The 26578-nt window shown below is 41.1% G+C and overlaps 1 protein-coding gene across 6 annotated transcripts in view; it reads left to right on the forward strand.

Moving 5' to 3' along the window:
• The window catches only part of LOC140195010 (ras-related protein Rab-3C), a 206858-nt gene that overhangs the window by 12515 nt on the left and 167765 nt on the right, over positions 1 to 26578 (forward strand). For all 6 annotated transcript variants that reach the window (XM_072252556.1, XM_072252560.1, XM_072252561.1 and 3 more), the window contains one exon: positions 5915 to 6142. In XM_072252556.1, coding sequence (XP_072108657.1) covers positions 5915 to 6142 — 228 coding nt within the window. The remainder of the gene's footprint in view (positions 1 to 5914; positions 6143 to 26578) is intronic.

A 26578-nucleotide genomic window follows, 5' to 3' on the forward strand; every position in this document is an offset into this window, starting at 1 on the left:
TTTTGAACATACATATTTCTTGTAGCTTCATGTTCCTGACGTCATGAGCTTTCAGTGTAGCAGTTTCTACTGTTTTGTTAAGCCGTTCTGCTTTAAACAAATTAGCAGTTCTTTTATGCTTCACGCCCTTTGCTGCTTCGGAATTTGACATAGTGAATCAGTAATTTATCGAATTATTTATCAGTTATAAGGCTTCACTGAGATGACTTCTGGGATACAATGTACAGTATTAGTTTTATTTAAAAAATTATCTTAATTTTTTTGTAAATACCATCACTAATCTCCATTAGTCTATTACCCAATCTCATTGTCTGTCTTCAATTTCATGATGTAAATGGTGCTTCTAGAAGATGATGCAACATGGAACAAATATTTCATGTCAATATAATGTGCCTCATACTCTTCAGTAGTGGCAGTATCTTCAAAATATTTCATAAAAAGCAAGTGGAATAGTACATAAACTGAAATTTGCAAAGTTACACCAACTGTGTCTCTCCTGCTTCACAACATTGGAGGTAGATTTTGATGCCCAAATGCTAGACTGATTGTCACCTGAGTATCTGCAGTCTGGCTGATGTAAGTCTGCACCTTTCCCTTTTGTTTATGCGGACATCTTCGGCCCACACGAAGCATTGATAGAGTGGACCACCAGTGCTTTTCTCCCAGGGTGGAACTGGCAAATAAGAGAGGGCATAATTTTAATGTGATTGGAGGAGAGTATATGAGGAATGTCAGATGTAGGTTTTTTACAGAGTGTTGGGTGAGTGGGACACACTGCCAGAGTTGGTGGTAGAGGCAGATACATTAGGGAGACTTAAGATGCTTTTAGACAGGCACATGGATGAAAGGAAAATGGAGGGGAATATGGGAAGGAAATATTGACATTGAAGTAGGTTAAAAGATCAGCACTACATCATGGACTGAAGGGTCTATACTGTTGGACGTTCTCTGATTCTGTTCACACTGATGTGATATGATGGCTGAGGGGTGGGGAGGAATCATGCCTCTGGCCCTTCAAAAGGGCAACCAGTTTCCACATGCCACATCTCTGCTCATTTAGGAAAGGGATCTGTTCATGTTTGGCATCACTCTCCTCATGCAGGACAGCAAAATGAACACTTGGAAATTCACCCTATTCATGGAAAACGGCCAGTAGTTGCTCTCTCCGCCCCCCCCCCCCAAACTATCCCCAGAACTCGTGTGTGTATGTGTGTGATTTGTACTATAAGGCATAGTGTTGGCGCATGGCCAAGTGATTAAGGCATTCATCTAGTGATCTGAAGGTCGCTAGTTGGAACCTTGGCTGAGGCAGCGTGTGTGTCCTTGAGCAAGGCACTTAACCACATAATGCTCTGCGATGACACTGGTGCCAAGCTGTAAGGGTCCTAATGCCCTTCCCTTGGACAACATCGGTGGTGTGGAGATGGGAGACTTGCAGCATGGGCAACTGCTAGTCTTCCATACAACCTCGCCTAGGCCTGCGTCCTGGAAACCTTCCAAGACGCAAATCCATGGTCTCATGAGACTAACGGATGCCTATAATTAAAAAAAAAAGGCATAGGTGTAGAATTAAGCCAATTGACCCATCGAGGAAGCAAGGATCAGATGGGTCTATTGAGGAATATAGAGAAGCAAGAAAGGAGCTTAAGGGGCTGAGAAGAGCAAGAAGGGGGCATGAGAAGGCCTTGGCGAGTAGGGTAAAGGAAAACCCCAAGGCATTCTTCAGTTATGTGAAGAAAAGAAGTATGACAGGAGTGAAGGTAGGACCGATTAGAGATAAAGGTGGGAAGATGTGCCTGCAGGCTGTGGAAGTGAGCGAGGTCCTCAATGAATACTTCTCTTTGGTATTCACCAATGAGAGGGAACTTGATGATGGTGAGGACAATATGAGTGAGGTTGATGTTCTGGAGCATGTTGATATTAAGGGAGAGGAGGTGTTGGAGTTGTTAAAATACATTAGGCCAGATAAGTCCCCGGGGCCTGACGGAATATTCCCCAGGCTGCTCCACGAGGCGAGAGAAGAGATTGCTGAGCCTCTGGCTAGGATCTTTATGTCCTCGTTGTCCACGGGAATGGTACCGGAGGATTAGAGGGAGGTGAATGTTGTCCCCTTGTTCAAAAAAGGTAGTAGGGATAGTCCGGGTAATTATAGACCAGTGAGCCTTATGTCTGTGGTGGGAAAGCTGTTGGAAAAGATTCTTAGAGATAGGATCTATAGGCATTTAGAGAATCATGGTCTGATCAGGGACAGTCAGCATGGCTTTGTGAAGGGCAGATTGTGTCTAACAAGCCTGATAGAGTTCTTTGAGGAGGTGACCAGGCATATAGATGAGGGTAGTGCAGTGGATGTGATCTATATGGATTTTAGTAAGGCATTTGACAAGGTTCCACATGGTAGGCTTATTCAGAAAGTTAGAAGGCTTGGGATCCAGGGAAGTTTGGCCAGGTGGATTCAGAATTGGCTTGCCTGCAGAAGGCAGAGGGTGGTGGTGGAGGGAGTACATTCAGATTGGAGGATTGTGACTAGTGGTGTCCCACAAGGATCTGTTCTGGGACCTCTACTTTTCGTGATTTTTATTAACGACCTGGATGTGGGGGTAGAAGGATGGGTTGGCAAGTTTGCAGACAACACAAAGGCTGGTGGTGTTGTAGATAGTGTAGAGGATTGTCAAAGATTGCAGAGAGACAAGATAGGATGCAGAAGTGGGCTGAGAAGTGGCAGATGGAGTTCAACCCGGAGAAGTGTGAGGTGGTACACTTTGGAAGGACTAACTCCAAGGCAGAGTACAAAGTAAATGGCAGGATACTTGGTAGTGTGGAGGAGCAGAGGGTTCTTGGGGTACATGTCCACAGATCCCTGAAAGTTGCCTCACAGGTGGATAGGGTAGTTAAGAAAGCTTATGGGGTGTTAGCTCTCATAAGTCGAGGGATAGAGTTTAAGAGTCGCGATGTAATGATGCAGCTCTATAAAACTCTGGTTAGGCCACACTTGGAGTACTGTGTCCAGTTCTGGTCACCTCACTATATGAAGGATGTGGAAGCATTGGAAAGGGTACAGAGGAGATTTACCAGGATGCTGCCTGGTTTAGAAAGTATGCATTATGATCAGAGATTAAGGGAGCTAGGGCTTTACTCTTTGGAGAGAAGGAGGATGAGAGGAGACATGATAGAGGTGTACAAGATAATAAGAGGAATAGATAGAGTGGATAGCCAGCGCCTCTTCCCCAGGGCACCACTGCTCAATACAGGAGGACATGGCTTTAAGGTAAGGGGTGGGAAATTCAAGGGGGATATTAGAGGAAGGTTTTTTACTCAGAGAGTGGTTGGTGCGTGGAATGCACTGCCCGAGTCAGTGGTGGAGGCAGATACACTAGTGAAGTTTAAGAGACTACTAGACAGGTATATGGAGGAATCTAAGGTGGGGGCTTATATGGGAGGCAGGGTTTGAGGGTCGGCACAACATTGTGGGCCGAAGGGCCTGTACTGTGCTGTACTATTTCTGTGTTCTATGTTTGCTCTGCCATTTGATCATGGCTGATTTATTATCCCTCTCAAACCCATTCTTCTGGCTTTTCCCTGTAGCCTTTGACATCCTTACTAAGCAAGAACCTGTCAACCTCCCCTTTAAATATACCCAGTGACATGGCCGCTATAGCCACCTGTGGCAATGAATTACACAGATACACCACCCTTTGGCTAAAGAAGATCCTACTCATCTCTGTTTTAAGGGGTGTCCTTCTATTCTCCGGCTTGGCCATCTGCCCTAGACTCTCCCACTATTGGAAACATCCTCTCCACGCCCACTCTTTCTAGGCCTTCAGGTTTAAATGAGATTCCATTCATTCTTCTAAATTCCAGTGAGTACAGGCCTGGAGCCTGTATTCCTATCCTTTACTCTCTGAGTTTTAATAAAAATGATGCAGGATATTGAGTGGAACTTTTAATTTTCCTACCTTTGGTGATTTTTGCATCCGTGAGGCCTACATATGCTGGGGATCAGAGATGCGGAGGAAAGGGCTGTGTCCATGCAGTAACAGTTTCAGACATCCCACCCTGCTAACACTCATTTCAGGGAGGTAACACCATCAATTTGCGGGAGACTTCTGGGAGAGGTGGGATGTCTGCAATAGAGTAGCTTAGCAGCTGGCCAGCTAGTTTAAATAATGTTAGCTATGCTAATGAATGACTGACACCTGTTAAACTCCCCTCAACACATCTTTTACAGTCTTAGCCACCATGGGCAATAGAAAAGTCACTGTTGCAAACAGTGCAGCGAGCAACACTGTCATTATTTTGACCCCTATTAGGCAGGGGTATATTTTAGTGTAGTCTGGGGTGATGTACGTTTTATATTTTTTTTGGAACACTCTGCCATGGCACGTGCTCCCTCTCTCTCTCCCCCTCTCTCTCTCCCCCTCTCTCTCTCCCCCTCTCTCTCTCCCCCTCTCTCTCTCCCCCTCTCTCTCTCCCCCTCTCTCTCTCCCCCGCTGGCTTGCTCTCGTGGGTGCGCGCGCTCTCTCCTGGTTGCTCTTGCGCTCTCTCTTGCTTTCTCTCGCTTGCTCTCAAAAAAGTTGATTTCCGTGATATTGTATAAAATTTGCAGGCATCAGGGAGCCACTATTAATATGCAGGAGACTCCCGGAACTTCCGGGAGAGGTGGGATGTCTGCAGTTTTCAGATATGCCTGCCATGAGAAAGTTTAAATCTTCTCTTCAATGGGAGTTCAATGAGACCCTCTCTCACTGCTCCTGCTCTGTGATCTCTGCTTTCTCCAGCTCTTTGACCATGTGCTCACCCAGATTTGACTCCATCCTCTTCTTCCCCATCACCTTATTCTGGCTTTCTCCCCTCCCCTTCCTTTCCAGTCCTGATGCAGGGTCTTAGCCTGAAACGTCAACTATTTATTCCTCACCTCGTACGTGTGTGTTGCTCAAGATTTCCATCATTTGCAGAATCTCTTGTTTTTGTAGTTTGTGTGATTACCAGCAATTGCATGTGAGTTTTGTGAGTGTCTGTATAAGAAAACAACGTTCTTACTGATATGCAGCTCAACTCAAAATATTGTGTGAGATTGTGAATTTTGCCATTGCTTCCTGGTGTGGGGTCTTGGAGGGAGCAACTCCAGTGATCTCCTGCCTAGTTCTGTCTACCATTGCCTCAGGTAATCTACTGTCTTTGCATCCACCTTCAACTAAGTCAGTTTCCTTCAGAAAATATGCAAGGCTGTTCAATTATTCCATATTATGGTTGCCCTAATACTTGTACAACTCTTATTACCGATTTTTTTTTAAACAAGGATGCTTTAATGTAGTAAACGGGGGAAAATCTTATCTCTTAGTGGAGAATCTTCTGACTCAGGCAACAAACTACTCGTTGAGCTGACACCTTGGTTGCAATATGCTTTACCTCCATTTCAGGGGGAAAATATCCCATTTAATTTGTTGTGCTATTTAATATGAATTGTATAGACAAAGTTTGCATCTAATAATACAAAATATTTCATGTGGTTTAGATTTTGATTTAATATGATTCCATAGTATAACACCATATTTTAATTTTGATAAGTGTATAGTTGATAATGCCACTGAGAAGCTTAATCTGGAATGATGGTACCATTTCACAGAGAATGGTTTAATATAGAAGATGCAGGAATAAGGTTCGTCACCATTTTGTTGAATTGCTGAGAGCACAACTGAACTTCCAAACAGTGTTTTGGTATAAATTACACAATTGTAATCTAGGCTTCTTACTGATGGTTATGCCATCTTTGTGCATCATTTGTGTTTTTGGAATTTAGTTAGGTCTTGGTTTTATTATTGTTGAATCTTTGAGGTGGACATTGATCAGGATATTTATTTTACGTGCTTGGTTTGAAGTGCATTAATAATTTGAGATGCTCTGTAATGTGTTTCAGATGGCGTCTACACAGGACTCCCGATATGTTCAAAAGGACACAGCTGACCAGAACTTTGACTACATGTTCAAACTGCTGATCATTGGCAACAGCAGTGTTGGGAAAACTTCATTTCTCTTTCGCTATGCTGATGATTCTTTTACGTCTGCCTTTGTAAGCACTGTAGGTATTGACTTCAAGGTAAAGACGGTCTTCAGGAATGAAAAAAGGATTAAGTTGCAAATTTGGGTAAGTTTATGTATTATGATTTTTAGGCTTCTTTAGTTGTGAAAGTATCTACCAACTCAGTAAGAAGCATAAATAGTTATGTTTTTACTGAGTTGATAAGTATTTTGATATGCTTTCATTTTAAATAGAATAGATCCTTTAAGTGGTTGTAAATGTTGTGGTTGTTTTCTGCCATGTATAAATGAATTGGGTAAAGTTATTTAGTTGCTGAAAGGAGAGATGTCCAGTGTTTGTTCCCTTCGCTCTCTTTCTCTGTATTGATCGAATGAATAAAATCTCAGCTGGTTCTACTTCACTAATCAGCTAGGACATGTTTGTAACTTAACGCTGAATGATTTAGCATTACAAATGCTAAATGATGATACTGTGCTGAATGGCATTAACTAAAACCGGTTTGAAGAAATCATATAGAAAGTCTGACATGGAGCGCATAAGAAATCGGAACAGGAATCCAAAGTTTTTTTTCTCTAAAAACATAGTTTTGGACAAGTAACTTTTTTTTCTCCAGATATCCCAGAGATCAAAATAATCTATCCTTGTTTATGTTACAGCTTCCCCTTTTTAAATCTGTATTCTGTGAAGCACTTTAGAGAGTGGTATACAAATGAAATGCTTGAAATACTGTATGCATTTCAATGACTCCAGGGGTTCATTTTAGACATTGCTTCCCCCCAGTAGTTCTGTTTTAACCATTGTTGGCCCTGGAAAAGCAATCAAACTGGTCTTCTCTATACACTGAAATAAATGACTTGTTCTTAACAGAATAGGAAGTTAAAGGATGCATTCTGTCATGAAGAAATACCTTTTATTTTGAGAAGTGACAACAGAATGTATAACACTTATTGAGAGTATGTATGTGTGTGTGTGTGACTTTACCGATAGGATGTTTGATGCTTTTTAAAAAAAAATGTATTGTGAAGGAATATGAAGAGCAACATTTTTATTGAACCAAAAAGAAACATATACAATATTTTCCATAACATGATATAAACATCTGTTCACTGTCTGTTTCTGCTCAGCATCAATGTAGTGATGACGCCAGTGGATAATTCTATTATAAAAGTGCAAAGACGAATAGATGAGATAATCTTCCTTAATAGACAATTGCTTCCCTTCACTTTAGCTCAGTTTTGATTACATGTACTGTCTGGTTTTTGAGCAAAATCAGATTATTACAATGTCTGTTTTATCAGGGCCCAGTGCTAGTTACTAGATACGTGTAGCATTATGAAGCAGTCCAGAATTTTTCCTTAATACTATAACTGCAAATACAACATTATACTGAAAATTGTATGGTACTGTATTTGAAATAAAACCATTGAGTAACAGATTTATACACTTTGATTTCATAGCCAATTTAGTTACAAGCCTATTCAGTCATAATAATGGGTTGTCAGAATTTCAGTAACATTTTACCTCCCTTTAATTGTATGTTTTACACTGATACCCTTTTGACTTTTGCAATAATATATACTGTATCCAGTGACATGATATCTAGAAACTGACAATGAACTGTGTTTGCATGAGATCCTTCTCGCTTGTCTTAGTGTATGTAGAGTAAATGGTTTATGTCTGTATTAAAACTGTATGGAGAAGAGGTTTATATACATATTTGCTAAACATAATGCTGAGACTAATTTAATTTCTTGTGTAACTTGAGTGTACATTAAAGAAATATTCTGTAAATACTTGTCAATGTAAAATTTTGTTCACCAGTGAAGTTATTGTGTTAGTTGTGCAGTAGATAGAGATGGAATGTTGTCCCAGATTCACTTCAGATTCTTCCCCTCATTGAATTGATTTTCCAATTAAATATGTTAATTATTAGAAATGAAATATGTTAATTATTAGAAATGAACAATGGTAAACTTGAGCAGATATACTGAATTTATCATGTTGAAAATTCATTCTGTAATCTGATTTATCCAATATTTAGGGAAGGGAATACAAGAAATGACATGAAGTTTACTTTTGGGGAAGGCAATGAGCTGATGGATTCAAAACTGGCTCTGTCTTTTTTATTATTGGAACAATAAGCATCATTCATAAAATAAATATTGATCCTTGGTGTCTGCAAAATCATGCCATGGGAGGCTGAAGGGGTGATAGTATTCCAATGGAGTAAAGGGAATTGCAGAGGCATGAGAGAGGGGTGGCCAGAACTGAACACTGGTAGGGATGATGGCAGAGTAGCAGTGGCTGAAATTTCTGGAAGCAATTTGGAAGGCACGGTATATATACATCCCAAAGAGGGAGAAGTATTCTAAAGGAAAGATGACACAACCATGGCTAATGAAAAGTCAAAGCCAACATAAAAGCCAAAGACAGGGCATATATTAGATCAAAGATTAGTGGGAAATTAGAGCATCAGGAAGCTTTAAAAACCAGCAGGAGGCAACTAAAAAGTCATTAAGAAAGTAAAGATGGAATACGAATGTAAGCTAGCCAATAATATTAAAGAGGATACCAAAAGTTTCATCCGAGACAAGGTGTGAAAGAGAGGTGAGGGCAAATTTTAGACTACTGGAAAACTGTGCTGGAGTGGTAGTAATGGGGGACAACGAAATAACGGAAAAATTGAGTAAGTATTTTGTATCAGTCTTCACTGTGGAAGACACTAGCAGTATGGTGGAAGTTCCAGGTTTTGGGGGTCATGAAGTGTGTCAAGTTACCGCAATTAGAGAGAAGGATCCTGGGAAAACCTGAAAGGTTTGAAGGTAGATATGTCACCTGGACCAGATGGTGTACATCCCAGAGTTTTGAAAGAGGTAGCTGAAGAGATTGTGGAGGCATTAATAATGATCTTTCAAGAATCACTAGATTCTGCAATGGGTCCAGAAAACTGGAAAATTGCAAATGTCACTCCACTCTTCAAGAAGGGAGAGAGGCAGAAGAAAGGAAATTATAGGCCAGTTAATCTGATCTCAGTGGTTGGGAAGATATTGAAGTCAGTTATTAAGGATGAGGTCTCGTCGGGGTACTTGGAGGCACATGATAAAATAGTCTGTAGTCAGCATGATTTCCTCAAGGGAAAGTCTTGCCTGACAGATCTGTTGGAATTCTTTGAAGAAGTAAAAAGCAGAATAGACAAAAGAGAATCGGTTGATGTTGTGTAGTTGGATTTTCAGAAAGCCTTCAAAAAGGTGTCACACATGACACTGCTTAACAAGTTATGAGGTACTGATTGGCAGGATGCAAAGAGTGGGAATAAAGGAAGCCATTTCTGACTAACTGTCAGTGACTAAGGGTGTTCTGCACAGCTCTGTGTTGGGATCGATTCTTTTTATATTATATGTCAATGATTTAGATGATAGAATTGATGGCTTTGTTGCAGTGTTTGTAGACTATATGAAGATGGGAGGAGGGGCAGGTAGTTTTGAGGAAGTTGAGAGGCTGCAGAAGGACTTGGACTGATTGGGAGAATGGGCAAAGAAGTGTCAGATTGAGTACGGTTTTGGGAAATGTTGGTCATGCACTTTGGTAGAAGAAATGAAAGCATTGACTATTTTCTAAATGGAGAGAAAATACAAAAAACCTGAGGTGCAAAGGCACTTGGGAATCCTTGTGCAAGATTCCCTAAAGGTTAATTTGCTACTTGACTCTGGTGAGGAAGGTAAATGTGATGTTAACACTCATTTTAAGAGGATTAGAATATAAAAGCAAGAATATTATGTTGAAACTTTTTGAAGTGCTGGTGAGGCCTCACTTGGTGTATTGTGAGCAAGTTTGGAACCCTTGTCTTAAAAAGGATGTGCTGAAACTGGAGAGGGTTCAAGGGAGGTTCATGAAAATAATTCCAGGATTGAATGGCTCATCATATGAAGAGCATTTGATGGCTCTGGTCCTATACTCACTGGAATTCAGAAGAATGAGGGGTGACCTCATTGAAACCTTTTGAATGGTGAAAGGCCTTGATAGAGTGGATGTGGAGAGAATGTTTCCTATGGTGGGGGTCGAAGACCAGAGGACATGCTCTCAAAATAGAGGGGTATCCTTTAAGAATAGAGATGAGGAATCTGGTGTTCTGCAATTAAAGGATTCATTCGGACTTCATGACTTAAGATTCAAGCATAGTCTTGTCAAATTTCTTTAGCCAGAGAGTAGTGAATCTGTGGAATTCTTGCCACAGGTAGCTGTGGAAGTCAGGTCTTTATTTAAGGCAGAGGTTGATAGATTCTTGATTGGTCAGTGCATGAAGGGATATGGGGAGAAGGTAGGAGATTGGGGCTGAGAGGAAAATTGTATCAGCCATAATGAAACGGAGGAGTAGACTTGATGGGCCAAATGGCCTAATTTTGTTCCTTTATCTTGTGGTCTTTATGGTGCACTTGAAGCATGTTCATAATCTACTACTTTGAACATCTAAGCAAAGCTTTTTCAGGTGCTAGACATGGAGTGTAAATGGGAACCAAGGACTGAAATGATTTAAATGTAATCAACTGAGGAGAACTTAATGAAATTAGGAACACTTGAATTCGGGCATGAGAAAGCCATTTGTTCCCTTGAGACTGCTCCCGATGAACCTACTCTCGTATCAGATTGGGCTCCAGTTCTACATTTATGGTTAATTTAATTATTACTGCTACACTGAGGTGAAAGTACACGTATAGTACAATATAAATAGAAAACATTCTGAATTATAGTATCTGTTCATAATTAGCAAGCTATAATTTATTTGAGTGATAATCAATTAAGACGTATTGTGATTGATGTGATCATGTTTCCTAGTCAATATTTTTATTTTGCTTTCATCAGCTCAAATTGATTTATTTAATTCCAGAGTATTGATAAGAGAGTAATCCAAACTGCCTCTTGCAATGGTTAAATTGGATGTCATTAAATGGTGATGTGACTGCCTAATTTGATGCTGTGAGATTTCATTGCTTAAGTGCACTGTACATCTTCATATCATATGAGTAAATTGCTGGGAAAAGGTATGTTACAAAGAAATACATTTTCTGTAGTTACTTATTCTGTTGGTTTTATAGGTTAAATTTTAAAAGGATTTGTTTATTAACATTCAGTGATAGTGGCTGATATTGTTAACATTTTTATGTAGCAGGTGTTAACAGTTATTCCCTCTTGCCTAGTATTTCATTCTGAGTTTTAAACATCCATTGTTTATGTGAAACTGCGTAAGCTTGCTGTCCTTTAAAAAAGGCAGATATTAGTGAGAACAAAATATTATAACCTTGGTGTAATATCTTTTGGCACGTGGCATATAAAAGTAATAATGGACACAGCCCTTTAGTTTTACAATGCCCAGCATGACTGGGGAATGTTTAATTAAAATGGAAAGCAAATTGCAAATTTTCTGCAATACTTTTTGTGAACTCTATTTAAGATGTAATCCAATTAATCATAGTTACTGCCTTAAAAGTAATATTGATTCTAATTCATTGTGAAGGGATAGTTTGGTTCTCCACAAAATTAATCCAGTGTTGGAGGAGGGGAGTTTTGTGTTTTTCTTCTTTTACATTTAAGTTCAAGTTAATGATAAATCTTAAAAGTACCTAAACTAATCATTTAGTTTAACTAATACGTGCTGGGCCAGCTGGTGGCGTTGTGGCATCAGCGCTGGACTTTGGAGCAAAGGCTTCTGAGTTCAAATCCAGCCGGCTCCCTTGCACGCTTTTTATCCGTGCTGCATTGAGTGTTGAGTTAGCAACTCGGCCTCGTAAAAATAAGAAAGCCTGCTAAAAAAACACCGTCCTGATGACTCCACTTGGAGTTAAGGGCTTTCTTCTTCCTCTTCAATACATGCTGTTTTTTTAAGCTCCCCCAATCTGATGTCCTCTCCTTCTCTGATGCTAGATTATTCTTTCCTTTTTACTCACTAAGTGTCATCACAAATTCATCATTAATACCTACTTCAGTCATTCTAAAGTTATATTTCACTCTTTGTTTACATTATTGTTTAAAGTAGTTTTTCTTCAGTTCTATGACTATGACTATGTAATTTGCTAGAGGGCTACAGTACCTTAGGTCAAAAGCTGTTAGACAAAAACTATAAACCCTGCCACAAATGGAAATATTTCCGTTGCCATAAGATATAGGAGCAGAAGTGGACCATTTGTCCCAACAAGTCTGCTCCACCATTTAATCATAGCTGATCCATTTTTCCCCTTAGCCCCAAATCCTGCCTTCTCCCCTGTATCCCTTCATGCCCTGACCAATCAAGAATTTATCAACCTCTGCCTTAAATATTCATAAAGACTTGGCCTCCATGGCTGCCTGTGGCAACATATTCCACAGCTTCACCACTCTCTGGCTAAAGAAATTCCTCCTTATCTCTGTTCTAAAAGGACACCCTCTATTTTGAGGCTGTGTCCTCTGGTCTTGGATACTCCCACTAAAGGAAACATCCTTTCCGTATCCACTCGATCAAGGGATTTCACCATTCGATAGGTTTCAGTGATGTCACCCCTCAATCATTTTCATGAACCTCCTTTGAACCCTTTTCAGTTTCAGCACATCCTTTCTTGGACAAGGGGCTCAAAACTGCTCACAATACTCCAAGTGAACCCTCACCAGTGCTTTATAAAGTCTCAACATTACATCTTCAATTTTGTGTTCTAGACCTCTTGAAATGAATGATAATATCACATTTGTCTTTCTCACCACAGGCTCAACCTGCAAATGAACCTTTAGGGAATCCTGCACAAGAACTCCCAGGTGCCTTTGCACCTCAGTTTTTTATTTGTATTTTCCTCTCCATTTAGAAAATGGTCAACCCTTACATTTCTTCTACCTAACTGCACGGCCATACACTTCCCAACACTATATTCCATCTGCCATTCCTTCGCCTATTCTCCTAATCTGTCTAAGTCCTTCTGTAGCCCCTCTACTTCCTCAAAACTACCTGCCCCTCCACCTAGATTCGTGTCATCTGCAGTGTTTGCAACAAAGCCATCAATGCCATCATCCAGATCGTTGACAAATAACATAAAAAGAATCAATCCCAACAAAGACCCCTGTGGAACACCACTAGTCACCGGCAGCCAACCAGAAAAGGCTCCCTTTATCCCCACTCTTTGTCGCATGCCAATCAGCCACTGCTTTATCCATGCTAGAATCTTTCCTGTAATATCATGGGCTCATAGCTTTCAAGCAGTCTTATGTGTGGCACCTTGTCAAAGACTTCCTGAAAATCCAAGTACACATCAATCAATTCTCCTTTGTCTAACCTGCTTGTTATTTCTTCAAAGAATTCCAACAGATTTGTCAGGCAAGATTTTCCCTTGAGGAAACTGTAGCCTATTTTATCATGTGCCTCCAAGTAGCCCGAAACCACATCCTTAACAGTCGACTCCAACATCTTCCCGACCGCTGAGATCAGATTAACTGGTCTTGAATTTCCTTTCTTCTGACTCTTTCTCTTCTTGAAGAGTAGAGAGACATCTGTAATTTTCTAGTCTTCTGCAACCATTCCAGAATCTAGTGATTCTTGAAAGAATCACTGATGCTCCACAAACAAGAGAAAATTCTGCAGGTGCTGGAGGTTCAAGGAACGCACACTGGAGGAACAACAAATGCTCGAGGAACTCAGCAGACCAGGCAGCATCTATAAAAAGAGGCATAGTTGATGTTTCAGGATGAGACCCTTTGGCAGGACAGGAGGAAAAAGAAAAGTACATTTAAGAGGTGGGGGGAGGGGAAAGAGAAACACAACATGATAGGTGAAACTGGGAGGAAAGGATGAAGAAAAGCGCGGGGAAGTTGATTAGTGAAAGATATACAGGCTGGAGAAGGGTGGGTCTGATAGGAGAGGACAGAAGGCCATGGAAGAAAGAAAAGGGGGGAGGAGCACCAGAGGGAGGTGATGGGTGGGCAAGGAGATAAGGTGAGAGAGGGAAAAGGGGATGTGGAATGGTGAAGGAGAGGCAGTTGGGGCATTACCAAAGGTTTGAAAAAATCGATGCTCAATTAATGCAATTAAATAATGCCTCCACAATCTCTTCAGCGACCTCTTTCAGAAATCTGGGGTGTACACCATCTGGTCCAGGTGCCTTATCTACATTCAGATCTTTCGGTTTCCCAACAGCCTTTTCCCTAGTAATGGTAACTTCACACGCTTGTGACCCCTGACACCTGGAATTTCCACCATACTGCTAAAATCTTCTTCAGCGAAGACTGGTGCAAAATACGTATTCAGTTCGTCTGCAATTTCATTGTCCCCCATTACTATCTCTCCAGCATTGTTTTCCAGCATTCTGTTGTCCACTCTCTCTTCTCTTTTACACTTTATATATCGGTATCCTTTTTAATATTATTGGCTAGCTTACCTGTGTGTTCCATCTTTACCTTAATGACTTTTTAGTTGCCTTCTAATGGTATTTTAATCCTCTAATTTCCCACTAATCTTGGATCTATTATATGCCTTCTCTTTGGCCTTTATATTGGCTTTGACTTCTCTTGTTAGCCATTCTTGCTTTTAGAATACTGCTTTCTCTTTGGAATGTATATATCTTGTGCCTTGCGAATTGCTTCCAGAAAGTTCAGCCATTGCTGCTGTGCCGTCATCCCTTCCAGTGTTCTTTTCCAATCAATTCTGGCTGACGCCTCTCTCATGCCTCTTGTAACTCCCTTTTCTCGATTGTAATACTGATAATCTGACAATTAGCTTCTCCTTCTCAAATTTCAGGGTGAATTTGATCATATTATGATCACTTTCCCCTAAGGGTTCTGTTACCTTAAACTCTCTAATCAATTCTGGTTCATTGCACTACACCAAATTCAGAATAGCTGATCCCCGAGTGGGTTCAACCATGAGCTGCTCTAAAAATCCAACTCGTAGGCACTCTAGAAATTCCCCTCTTGGAATCCAGCGCCAACCTGATTTTCCCAATGTACTTGCATATTGAAATCTCTCATGATGATTGTTACATTGTCCTTTTGCCATGCATTTTTTTATCTTCCAGTGTAACTTGTAGTCCACATCGTTACTACTGTTTGGGGGTCTGTATATCACTCCCATTAGGGCCTTGCGGCCAAAGAAACTCTACTATAATTTTAAATACCTGCATCAATCAGCCACTTCAATGTTCCCTTTCCAGCCAAAAAAGACCTCCTGGCCTGCTTAATATTTCATCAATAGTTATATTGCCTCAATTCTGCTTGGAATTCTTTTTCCATTGTACTTCAGAAAGAAGTCTGAGCAGTGATCTATCACAGGATTTGGGCATCATGAAAGGCTTTAATGCGATAGAAGTTTCCACTGTTCAGGAGGTTACACATTAGCACAATAAATATAAAATGTATACTGAAAATATCCTACAAGTATAATGGTATCTGTGGAGACAGATCTTAATTGGCCTGCAGAATAGCTTCCCCATTTTCCATTGTATTTCACAATACCAGGACTCTCAGCCATTAGCCATGAATATAAGAAGCTGTAGTGTATCTAATAAAACATTCAAGCCAAGCAGGCTTATCCAGGGAGTGGTTTAAATGTGGAATTTGCAATATAATGGAATGAGTCAGTGGAATAACTGGAATGAGTAGCATAAAAATGCATTTAATGGGAAACATGTTAAGTGTATGATAGAAAAATAAATTGTGGTTTATGTTGGTAGGGTAAAGGAAGTAAGATGGCAAAAAGTTTATTTGCAGCATAAACATCACTACAGACCAAATGGGCCAATGATTGCATCTGTTTAGTAAATTTAATAGAATTTGACTATTTTCTGAAAGCTATTCTGGAAGCTTCTTCCATGAAAACTGGGACAAATTTCAGTTGCATCTGTAGTGAGTTTATTTGAAAAGCTATGTGCAGAGAAGCTCTGAATAAATCAGAAGGGACATTGTTATGTATGATTAGCCGATGGACAGTTTTGCTAGCAAGTAACAAATATAATGCACGTAAGGCAAAACAACTAAAACATAAAGGATGACCCTTTTGCAATGCATACTAGATCGAAAGGATTAAGAGGGACTGAAAACGAACTGGGTGGTATGCTAGCATAGTGGTCAGCATAGTGCTTTACAGTACAGGCGATCTGGGTTCAATTCCCACTGCTACCTTTTAAGGAGCTTGTATGTTCTCCCTGTGACCGTGTAGGTTTCTTCTGGGTGTTCATGTTTCCTCCCACAGTCCAAAGACCTGCTGGTTGGTAGGTTAATTTGTCATTGTAAGTTCTTCCATGACTAAATCGGGGTATCGCTGGGCGGTGTGGCTTGAAGGGTCGGAAGGGCCTATTCTGTGCTGTATCTCAATAAATAAAATAAATAGATTAATTTGAATAAAATGAAAAGTAAATATGTGCAGTTTATTGCTATCTGAATTTTAACCTCAGTTTTCTCCTTTAATTTAGCCCCAATCTCACCCGATGCTGTGACTCTCTGATGCCTTATCCAATTGATCAGCAGCAGACATCCCACCCTGCAAAAACTCATTTCAGGGAGGTAGCACCATCAATTTGCAGGAGACTTCCGGGAGAGGTGGGATGTCTGCAATAGAGTAGCTCCTTAGCAGCTAGCCACCTAGTTTAAATAACGTTAGCTGTGCTAATGAATGAATGACACCTGTTAAACTCACCTCAACACATCTTTTACAGTCTTAGCCACCACGGGCAATAGAAAAGTCACTGTTGCAAACAGTGCAGCGAGCAACACTGTCATTATTTTTGACCCCTATTAGGCAGGGGTACACTTTAGTGTAGTCTGGGGTGACGTACGTTTTTTTTTGGAACACTGCCACTCTGACTTTTTTTGGAACTCTTGCTCTTGCTCTCACTCTCTGTCTATCGCACATGCTCTCTCGCTCGTGGTCGCTCTCACTTACACTTGCTTTCTCACTCTTGCTCTCGTTGCTCGCGCTCTCTCTCGTGGTCGCTCTCTCATGCTTGCTTTCTCGCGCTCGCTCTCGCTTGCTTTCTTGCTCTTGCGCTCGCTCTTGTGTGTTCTCTCATGCTCGCTCTCAAAAAAATTCAATTTCCGGGACATTGTATATAATTTGCGGGCATCAGGGAGCCACTATTAATATGCGGGAGACTCCTGGAACTTCCGGGAGAGGTGGAATGTCTGCAGTAGAGCACAGTACAGGCCTAAAGGCCCACAATGTTGTGTCGACCTTTTATCCCACTCCAAGATCAATCTAACCCTTCCCTTCCCCATAGTCCTCCATTTTTCTTTCATCCTAAGGTGCTCTTAAATGTCCCTAATGTATCTGCCTCTCCCACCACTCCTTGTGGTGCAGGCCCGGTCATTTCCATGCATTTTCTGTAAAAGAAGAAAAAAAAATCTACCTCCAACATTTCCTATGCACTTTCCTCCAATCACCTTAAAATTATGCTCTCTTGTATTAGCCATTACTGCCCTGAGAAAAAGACTGGCTGTCCAGTCTTGTCTATGATTGTTTTAATATGAACTGCATTGATTCATAGGCAGTTCGCTTGAGCAATTCAGCATTTTCTGTACACATATTTGGACATTAGATGAAAATGGCACATAGGCGTTTCACTGGATAGAATCTAAATATGAATTGTGGTAGATTTCTACATTTGTTAATCCAGGCATGCAGACAGCTATAAGGTTACGAAAGCTGCACTGGCAAAGATCAACTAAACCAGCACGGAGGAGAAGTTGCAACAGTACAATTGAACGGCACTAAATAAATATGATGATGCAAGTGAAAATGCCATCAGTCAATGCAATTAACAAGCTGTTTGCCTTGATAGATTATTCATCTCATTTAGTTTATCTTAATCAGTCACTGAACAAATAATTAATATTCAGTCCATTTGGGGTGATGAAAGAGATGCAGTTTTTAGATTACGGGTAGAGAACCCCACAGCATGTCTGTGTAACTGAGTGAAAAAGGTCTTTTATCTGACAACACAGTAGTAATTAACTTGATGTACCTTCTGCAGGTGGTTATGGATATTTTCAATCTTTACTATAATGTTCCAACATTAGGGAGCAGTGCGGTGTCAAAATGTATTGTGATCTATACGTGGTATTTATATACTAAATTTTGCTTTTATCGCCAGCCTACTGCAAGTGTATCATTCTTGGATTGTGAATGAATGATTCAAGTGCTGGGTGTCTATGAAGTTACGTATTTTACACCTTGCTTCCTGTGAGCATTGCCAGTTGAAATGTTGGCAAACTGACCACACTTGTTCTCATTCACTTGCTGCATAATTACTATTTTCAGTGAGGTGTGATACATTGACAATCTTGTGATTTCAACTAATGTAGACAGTTCCATTTGGATCATCTACAAGACATGGGGCCATTTAGCCCAGTGAATCTGCGCTGCTGTTTCATTATGGCTGATTTATTTTCCCTCTTGCCTTCTCCTCATAACCTTTGATGCCCTTGCCAATCAAGAACCTTTGACCTCTGCTTAAAATATACCAAATGACTTCATCGCCACAGGCTGCTGTGGAGATGAATTCCACAGATCCACCATTCTCTGGCTATAGAAACTCGTCCTCATCTCTCTAAAGGGACATCCTATTCTGATACTGTGCCCTCGGGTCCTAATACTCTTCCACATTTAGAAAGGTCCTCTTCATGCCCACTCTGTATAAGCCTTTCAATATTTGGTAGGTTTGAATGAGATCCTTCTCAGCTCCTCTCCCCCCCACCCGCCCCCCGGCCCCCCCATTCTTCTAAACTCCAGCATGTTCAGGTCCAGAGCTATCAAATGCTACTCATACCCTTTCATTCCCAGTGTAGGCATTGATGTACCATATTTTAAAAGCAAATCATTATAATCTACATCAATGCTACATGCATCACTGGGTTATGTAGGTTTCTTTGCCATATATGAATCATAGAATGGGGATGCACGGGAGGATGCCATTTGAATCAACAATGAACGATATACTTATGAGCAGTCCAGGCACTTCCTCTCCTGAAGGCCTTGTAAATTCTACTTTCTAGATATTTATCCACTTTTTTCCCCCATGATACAATTGAATCAGTCCTCACTGTTATTCCTGACATTGTATTATAAGTACTAACCATTCTGCATTTAAAAAATCCTTGTATCACTTTTGGTTGTTTTGTCAATCACCTTAATTTCAAATAATTACAAGGAAATAGCAAGACTCTTCTGTCAAGGGAAGCATTTTCTCCCTATTTACTTTGCCCATACCCTTTCAAATCCATTGGCGACCTCCATAGCTTCTCCAGCCTATTCACTTAACAGAAGTCCCTAACCCTGGGATCATTTTAGTAAATTGTTTATGCTCCCTGTCCCAGTGTGGTGTCCAGAACAGCATACAATACTTTCATGTGTTTAGTGAAGGGTGAATGGATTTCCTTTCCCTTTATACTTTGTGCCTTCATGTATGAAGTCAACATCCCAAGTTGAAATTTATTGTAACGTTCCTCCAGACCACGGTGCATCCACACAACATGCATCACACACAGCAAATAAAACAAAATATTACACTATAAATAAGTTAATAAAATATAATTCAAAACGCATGTAGTAAAGCTCAGACAGGTAAGCAGTACAGTAAACAGCTCGCTGTCCTAATGATAAGACCTCGGTGGTGGCAGAGTATTCATTAGTCTCACAGCCCAAGGGAAGAAGCTTTCTTTAATGTTTAAGCAATTTTCACTTTCAATAAAACATGCTTATATTATCTAAGATGTCACTGTCCTAGCACCACCTTTAGAATTGTACCTAATTTATAATGCCTCTTCCCCTTCTAAAAAGTAACATTGAAAATGTATCCATTGTGCCAATATGTGATGATCTGCTCAAAATCCTTTACCATTCTGCCAGTTAAGCACACTTCCAAATTTTGTTATTTGCTGATCAAGCCTAAATCATTAATAGATATAAAAAGCATTGGGTCTCCGCTATATGCTAAGAGCTCCACTGCATATTACCACCAGTCTGATAAAGTCTTTCACCATTTCTTCTTAATTAGGTGCTTTTCTATCAATGCTGCCACATACCCTTTCATTAAATGCTTGATCTTTGATTTTATTGAATTCCCTTAAGTATCTCATCAACTGTATTTCCTCAGTGACTGTCTGTTATTTAACCAAATTTGTATCAATTCTCCTTTGACAAGTCCATGTTGTCCTTCTCAAATCAACACACACATGTCCATGTGACTGTTATTTTCTGTTTCTGGAACTTTTCTGGCCATCAAAGTTCAATCCACCTGCCATAAAGCACTACCCTTGAATCTTTGACCTTCCAAATATATCTGTCATAGCCAGGGCCTCAGCAACCTTCGCCCTTCCATCAGCAAGCTAGGATACGTCCCATCTGATCTAGATGATTTACATACCTGAAGTGTAGCTAGCTTTCCTGCTGCCTCTGTTTTACCAACCTCACCGTCCTTTGTTGAGATTCTAGCAGCATCTTCTTTGGTGAATATTACTGAAAGGAGTTGTTTGGCACCATTGCGTGCCCTGTGACTCTATTAGACTTCTCTATCCTCCGGCACCTCTAATTGTTCCTAGGTTTTTCAGAATTTTCTGATTTCCTGTTGTTTTCTACCAGATACCTGCATATCTCATGCTCCCTTTTTGCCCCTTTCACTCCTTTTTTCTTTATATATACTTTATGAACTTTCTTTGGTCTTGTTCTCCCTCATATTAACTATTTGGGATCTTTAATATGCTTTCTTTTTCTGCCCCCTTTAACTTTGTCTTTTTGGTTGCTTAGGGAGTTTTGGTTTTAATTGCCTTATCCTCCACTCCTTTGGGAATGTACCTAGACTGTAGTTGAAACATCTTCACTTTGTTCAATTACAGCTTTGTGTGTCAAGCTTTGATCCCATCTAAGTAAGTGAAATAATTATTGCAGCTAAAGGTTATTTTTTGCATTTACTTTGAATTTCAATTAACTTTTCAATGGACTGCCATTACGGAAAAAAATTACGATTTTTTGAATCATTTGCATATTTAATTTAGTAATGTTTCTGAAATATTCACTTTTCAGTTTCGGCACAGGAAAAGTAAGTGCAATAGTGTTTATTTTGAGGTTTCTTTTGTATATAGGGTAGGGAGTTTAAGCAGGAAAGTAGAGTTGAGATAGCACTTCAGCCATGATCTTATTGAATGCTAAATGGAACATGTTTTCTAACGCCAATCACACTTCTTATGTTCTTTTATACCTGTTTCATGGATTTATACCAAGTTTAAACAAGATGTACTACCTGATGTATATTGCATTGCTTGAACAATCGTTTGCTTCTTTGAATTTTGGAAGCAAGACTTAGACATTTGCATTTGACTCTTGAATTTTAACAGAAAAAATGTGCTCAAGGGTCTATTTCTTAAAGTTATTAGTGAATCTCTTAAGGGTAAGAAAATAATGAATTGTTCTTGCTCATGAATAGTTAAGGCTTGCTGCTATTTTGAAAGGAAAGACTGTTTGCAGTGTTTTTGCTATGAGGTTACTTTATATCATTTAAGGCTTGGTTTCCCCCCCACTTTTGGAGGTTTGTTCTGAGATAAGCTGGTTACTTGTTATGGTTCCTTAGACTACACTTCATCTAGGGATTAAGATAATCGGTCACTGTATGTGCTGTTCATAGTCGCATCACTACAAATAATGGAGACTATCAGCATCAAGAAGTGCATCTGACTGGAGTTACTACTCAGGAGGCAGCACTTAGAGGCAGTTGATCAGTTGTCTGAACATCACCCATGTGTTAAAGATGCAGAATCATTGAGTGGAAGTGTAAAATCAGCCCTAAAGCCCAAAACTCTGTGCTGACTGCCAAGCACCATTTTATTTTTCCTACATTCCCATTCACTCCTCACCAATCCACCACTCAAGGGCAATATACAGTGGCAATTTTAACTGCAGATCAATGTGAAGTGGGAAGAAATCAGAGCATCTCGGAGAAGGGAAACTCAGAAGGATAACACGCAAACTCTATATAATATCAGGTGATTGCAGCTCCTAGAGGATGACAATCTGTTTACCTTTAAAGAATGTATGTTGTTGTTGTTCGTCCTTCGTAGTCGAAGATGACCATGGCTTCAAAGTCAAATGGGAGATTGGTGGCTGTGGGTCCGGAGGTGACTGATGAGGCCAATCCGGGCCCTGAAGACTCGCCCACATGTGGGACACAAGTGGGTGGGTGCTGTCGTGGCAGTGGATGCTGCTCGGGCCTTGTGCACAGCACGCTTTCGTTGCGCCTCGATGATGCGCCTGACTTCAGCTGCATGGGCTTCTGTAGTGATCTTGCTGCGCCAAGCTGGACGGTCGAGGGCAAACGTCTCCCACCTGTTGATGTCGATACCCAGGCCTTTGAGGGACACTTTGAGGCAGTCTTTGTAACGTTTCTTCTGCCCCCCGACTGAGCGCTTGCCCTGACACAGTTCTCCGTACAGCAGCTGCTTAGGCAATCAGCTGTCTGACATTCTGACCACATGTCCAGCCCACCTGGCTTGGGCTTTCAGCAGGAGGGTGTAGACGCTGCAGAGCCCAGCTCGTTCCAGGATTTCCATGTCGGGGACTTTGTCCTGCCACCTGATGTGGAGGAGTCTGCGGAGACAGCTCAGGTGAAAGTGGTTGAGCTGTTTGGCGTGTCTGCTGTAGACAGTCCAGGTCTCGCTGGTGTAAAGGAGGGTGGTAAGGACCACTGCACAGTAGACCTTCAGCTTGGTGGTAAGGCTGAGTCCTCTCCGCTCCCAGACGTTCTCACGGAGTCTCCCAAAGGCGGCGCTGGCTTTGGCAATCCTGTTGTTGACCTCAGTGTCTATATTCACTGCGCGAGAGAGTATGCTGCCCAGGTAGGTGAAGTTGTCGACGGCCTGGAGGTTCTGGCCCTTCACCGTGATGCACGGCTCCTGGTATGGCTTTCCTGGGGTAGGCTGGTACATAACTTCGGTCTTCTTGGTGCTGGTAGTGAGTCTGAAGTTGTCGTAGGCTTGTGAGAAGCAGTCCATTTCACGCTGCATCTCCTGCTCTGTGCTGGCGTTGAGTGCGCAGTCATCAGCAAACAAGAAGTCTCTGATGACAGTCTCTCGCACCTTTGTAACTGCCTGCAGGTGCCTAAGGTTGAACAACTTGCCGTCAGTCCTGTACCTGACGTGGATTCCTTCGTCGTAGTTACGGAAGGCATCTGTCAACATGGCAGAGAATACCATACTGAACAGAGTCGGGGCAAGGACGCAGCCTTGTTTGACGCCATTTGTCACTGGGAAGGCCTCCGACTCGTCACCGTCATCCAGAACTTTCACCAACATACCGTCGTGGAACTGCCGGACGATTGTGATGAACTTGCTGGGGCAGCCAAACTTCTCCATGATCTTCCACAAGCCTTCTCTGCTGACCGTATCGAAAGCCTTGGTTAGATCGACAAAGGTCACAAAGAGGTCGCTGTGTATACTTAATGGAACATTTGTCAGAAATTGTATAAATAACACTTCCACCCAATAAAGTGCTTCTTTTCCATTTTTTGTTTGCTCCACATGCCATAATCACTGTGCCTCCAGTAGGAAAAAGCAGGATGCTCACATCCCTGCTCCTTGACATTTGCATTGCGGAGCCTACAAGACTGCCAAAGACTACTCCACTTGCGGTTGTCCCTGCTAAAGATTGGATCACACTCGGTCTTATCTTAGAGATGGGAATATGGTGGAAGTGTTAGTGGAGAGTACTTTGGGAACAGTGAACATAAATCTGTAAAGTTCTAGATAGCTATCACGGTCACGGGGAAAACATACAAACTCCTTGCAGGCAGTGGTGGGAATTGAACCGGGGTCGCTGGCACTCTGAAGCATTGTGCTAACTGCTACTGTACCATGCCGTCTATTTTGGATAAGGGTGAAAGACGCTGCAGGAGCACTGTATTCACATCCAAAGACCAATAACATTTCCTTAATGGGTGCAGAATGAATTCACAGAATTAATTCCAGGGACACAAGTTTGTCTTGTATTTACTAGTTTTAGAGGAATGCATGGTGATCTCGTTGTAGCGTTACAGGCTGTTTCTTCAGGCTGGAGATCCCAGAATTGAGGGAACACAATTTTTAATTTTTTTTTTACCTAGTGCGTTGTAAATCTTCAGAATTCCCTACTCCAGAAGGTTGTGGATATCCAGTCAATGAGTAAATTCAAGGGAAATCAAGACGAGTATTGATCGGGTAGTAAAGTGAACCATGTTCTTATTGAAGGGTGAATCAGGCTCAGGAAAGATTTGGATTTTATCTCTTTAGAAAAGGAGAATATTTTGTTTCCTTCAATAGCTGGTATTCTGCCACTTACAGTGCTCTCTGCATTTGTACACATGTATCCTTTGCTATCACATTTAAATTGTACTTGAGCAATTTGTGTTTATTTTTCCTACCAAATGAATGCTTATCTACTTTCAAATCAGCTTATCAATTACTTGGCTGGTTTATAATGTATTGTCTCACTGTCTTCAGTTTTTACTGTTCCCTACAATTTGATGCATGCAAATATTAAAATTGTACCTCTGATTTCTACACCCACATTCAGTTCAATTCTGTGTATTATGTAAATTCCCCTACTGCTGATCCTTATGAAATGCCATTCTATCTTTTCCTATTCGGAATATTATCTCAAATCCCAATTGTCTTGTGAAAATTAAACAAAAAGTGCAGACACTGGAAATCGAAAGCAAAAACGGAAAATGCTGAAGTTACTCAGTATGTCAGGTTGCATCGGTGGGGAAACAAACTGTCACTGTTTCAGGTTTGAAACTCTGTTTTTCTGTTTTGGAGTTACGGTGCTGTGCATTTTGCTGCTTGTTCTTGACTAGTCATGGGTCTACAGTACTGTATATAACAAAAGGCCTTTTGAAATCTAATTCCCACCAACTCCTCACCAATCTTATCACTTAACTGCACACTGGGACAATATACAGTGGCAAAGTAAATATTAAACCTACCATTTAAAACTTGGGTAGCTTCTAAGTTACTGCTCAGTTTGGACTAGTTGTATGATTTTTCTAGTTTCTGGATGTTCTTAATTACACAGTTATGTAAAGATACTACAGTACTGTGCAGAAGTTTTAGGCACATGTGTATAGCTAGGGTGCCTAAGACTTTTGCACAGTACTGTATTTGTCAATGTGGAGCAGGGAGCGAATTTATAATTCTGGCAGGAGCAAAGGATGTTGGGGATGGTGAAGGGCGTGGGACAGGTGGCAGAGATGGAGTGCCAGTGGCTGTGGGTTGGCGCAGGTGCAGACGCATCCAGTCCTGAGACACCAAGTAAGGTCATTTGATTCCTAACAATTCATTTATTGATCATTACACAATGCTCTCTGGTGCTTCCTGCTCCCTTCCCCTTTTACCAACCATGATTCTTCCCTCCCTGCTTCCAACCCACTCTCAGTCCACAATAGAGACCCATAGCAGAATCAGGTTTATTGTTACTCACACATCATGAAAATTGTTTTTTTTCTTGTGGTGGCATTACAGTGCAGTACATAAAATTACTACAGAACTGTGCAAATGTCTTGGGCACCCCTGCTACATAATGCATCTAAGACTTTCGCACTGAACTCTATTAATTTCTCTATCACTAATAGAAACATAGAAACCTACAGCACCATACAGGCCCCTCAGCCCGCAATGCTGTGCCGAACATATACTTACTTTAGAAATTACCTAGGGTTACCCATTATTCTATTTTTCTAAGCTCCATGTCCCTATCCAGGAGTCTTTTAAAAGACTCTATGGTATCTGCCTCCACCACCGTCACCAGCAGTCCATTCCATGCACTCACCACTCTCTGTATATTTAAAAAAAAATATACCCCTGACATCTCCTCTGTATCTGCTTCCAAGCACCTTAAAACTGCATCTGTTCTCATGTTAGCCATTTCAGCCCTGGGAAAAAGCCTCTGACTTTCCACACGATCAATGCCTCTCATCATCTTGTACACCTCTATCAGGTCATCTCTCATCCTCCATTGCTCCAAGGAGAAAAGGTTGAGCTCACTTAACCTATTCTCATAAGGTACGCTCTCCAATCCAGGCAACGTCCTTGTAAATCTCCTTTGCACCCTTTCTGTGGTTTCCACCTACTTCCTGTAGTGAGGTGACAGAACTGAGCACAGTACTCCAAATGGGGTCTGACCAGGAGCCTATTTAGCTGTAACATTACCTCTTGGCTCTTAAACTCAATCCCACGGTTGATGAAGGCCAGTGCACCTTATGCCTTCTTAACCACAGGATCAACCTGCGCAGAACCTTCAAGTGTCCTACGGACTCGGTCCCCAAGATCTCTCTGATCCTCCACACTGCCAAGAGTCTTACCATTAATACTATATTCTGTCATCATATTTGACCTACCAAAATGAACCACCTCACATTTATCTGGGTTGAACTCCATCTGCCACTTCTCAGCCCAGTTTTGTATCCTATTGATGTCCCACTGTAACCTCTGACAGCCCTCCATACTATCCACAGCACCCCCAACCTTTTGTCATCAGCAAATTTACTAACCTATCCCTCCACTTCCTCATCCAGGTCA

This window comes from Mobula birostris, chromosome 3 (assembly GCF_030028105.1).
Source record: "Mobula birostris isolate sMobBir1 chromosome 3, sMobBir1.hap1, whole genome shotgun sequence".
In the NCBI taxonomy this organism is placed as follows: Eukaryota; Metazoa; Chordata; class Chondrichthyes; order Myliobatiformes; family Myliobatidae; genus Mobula; species Mobula birostris.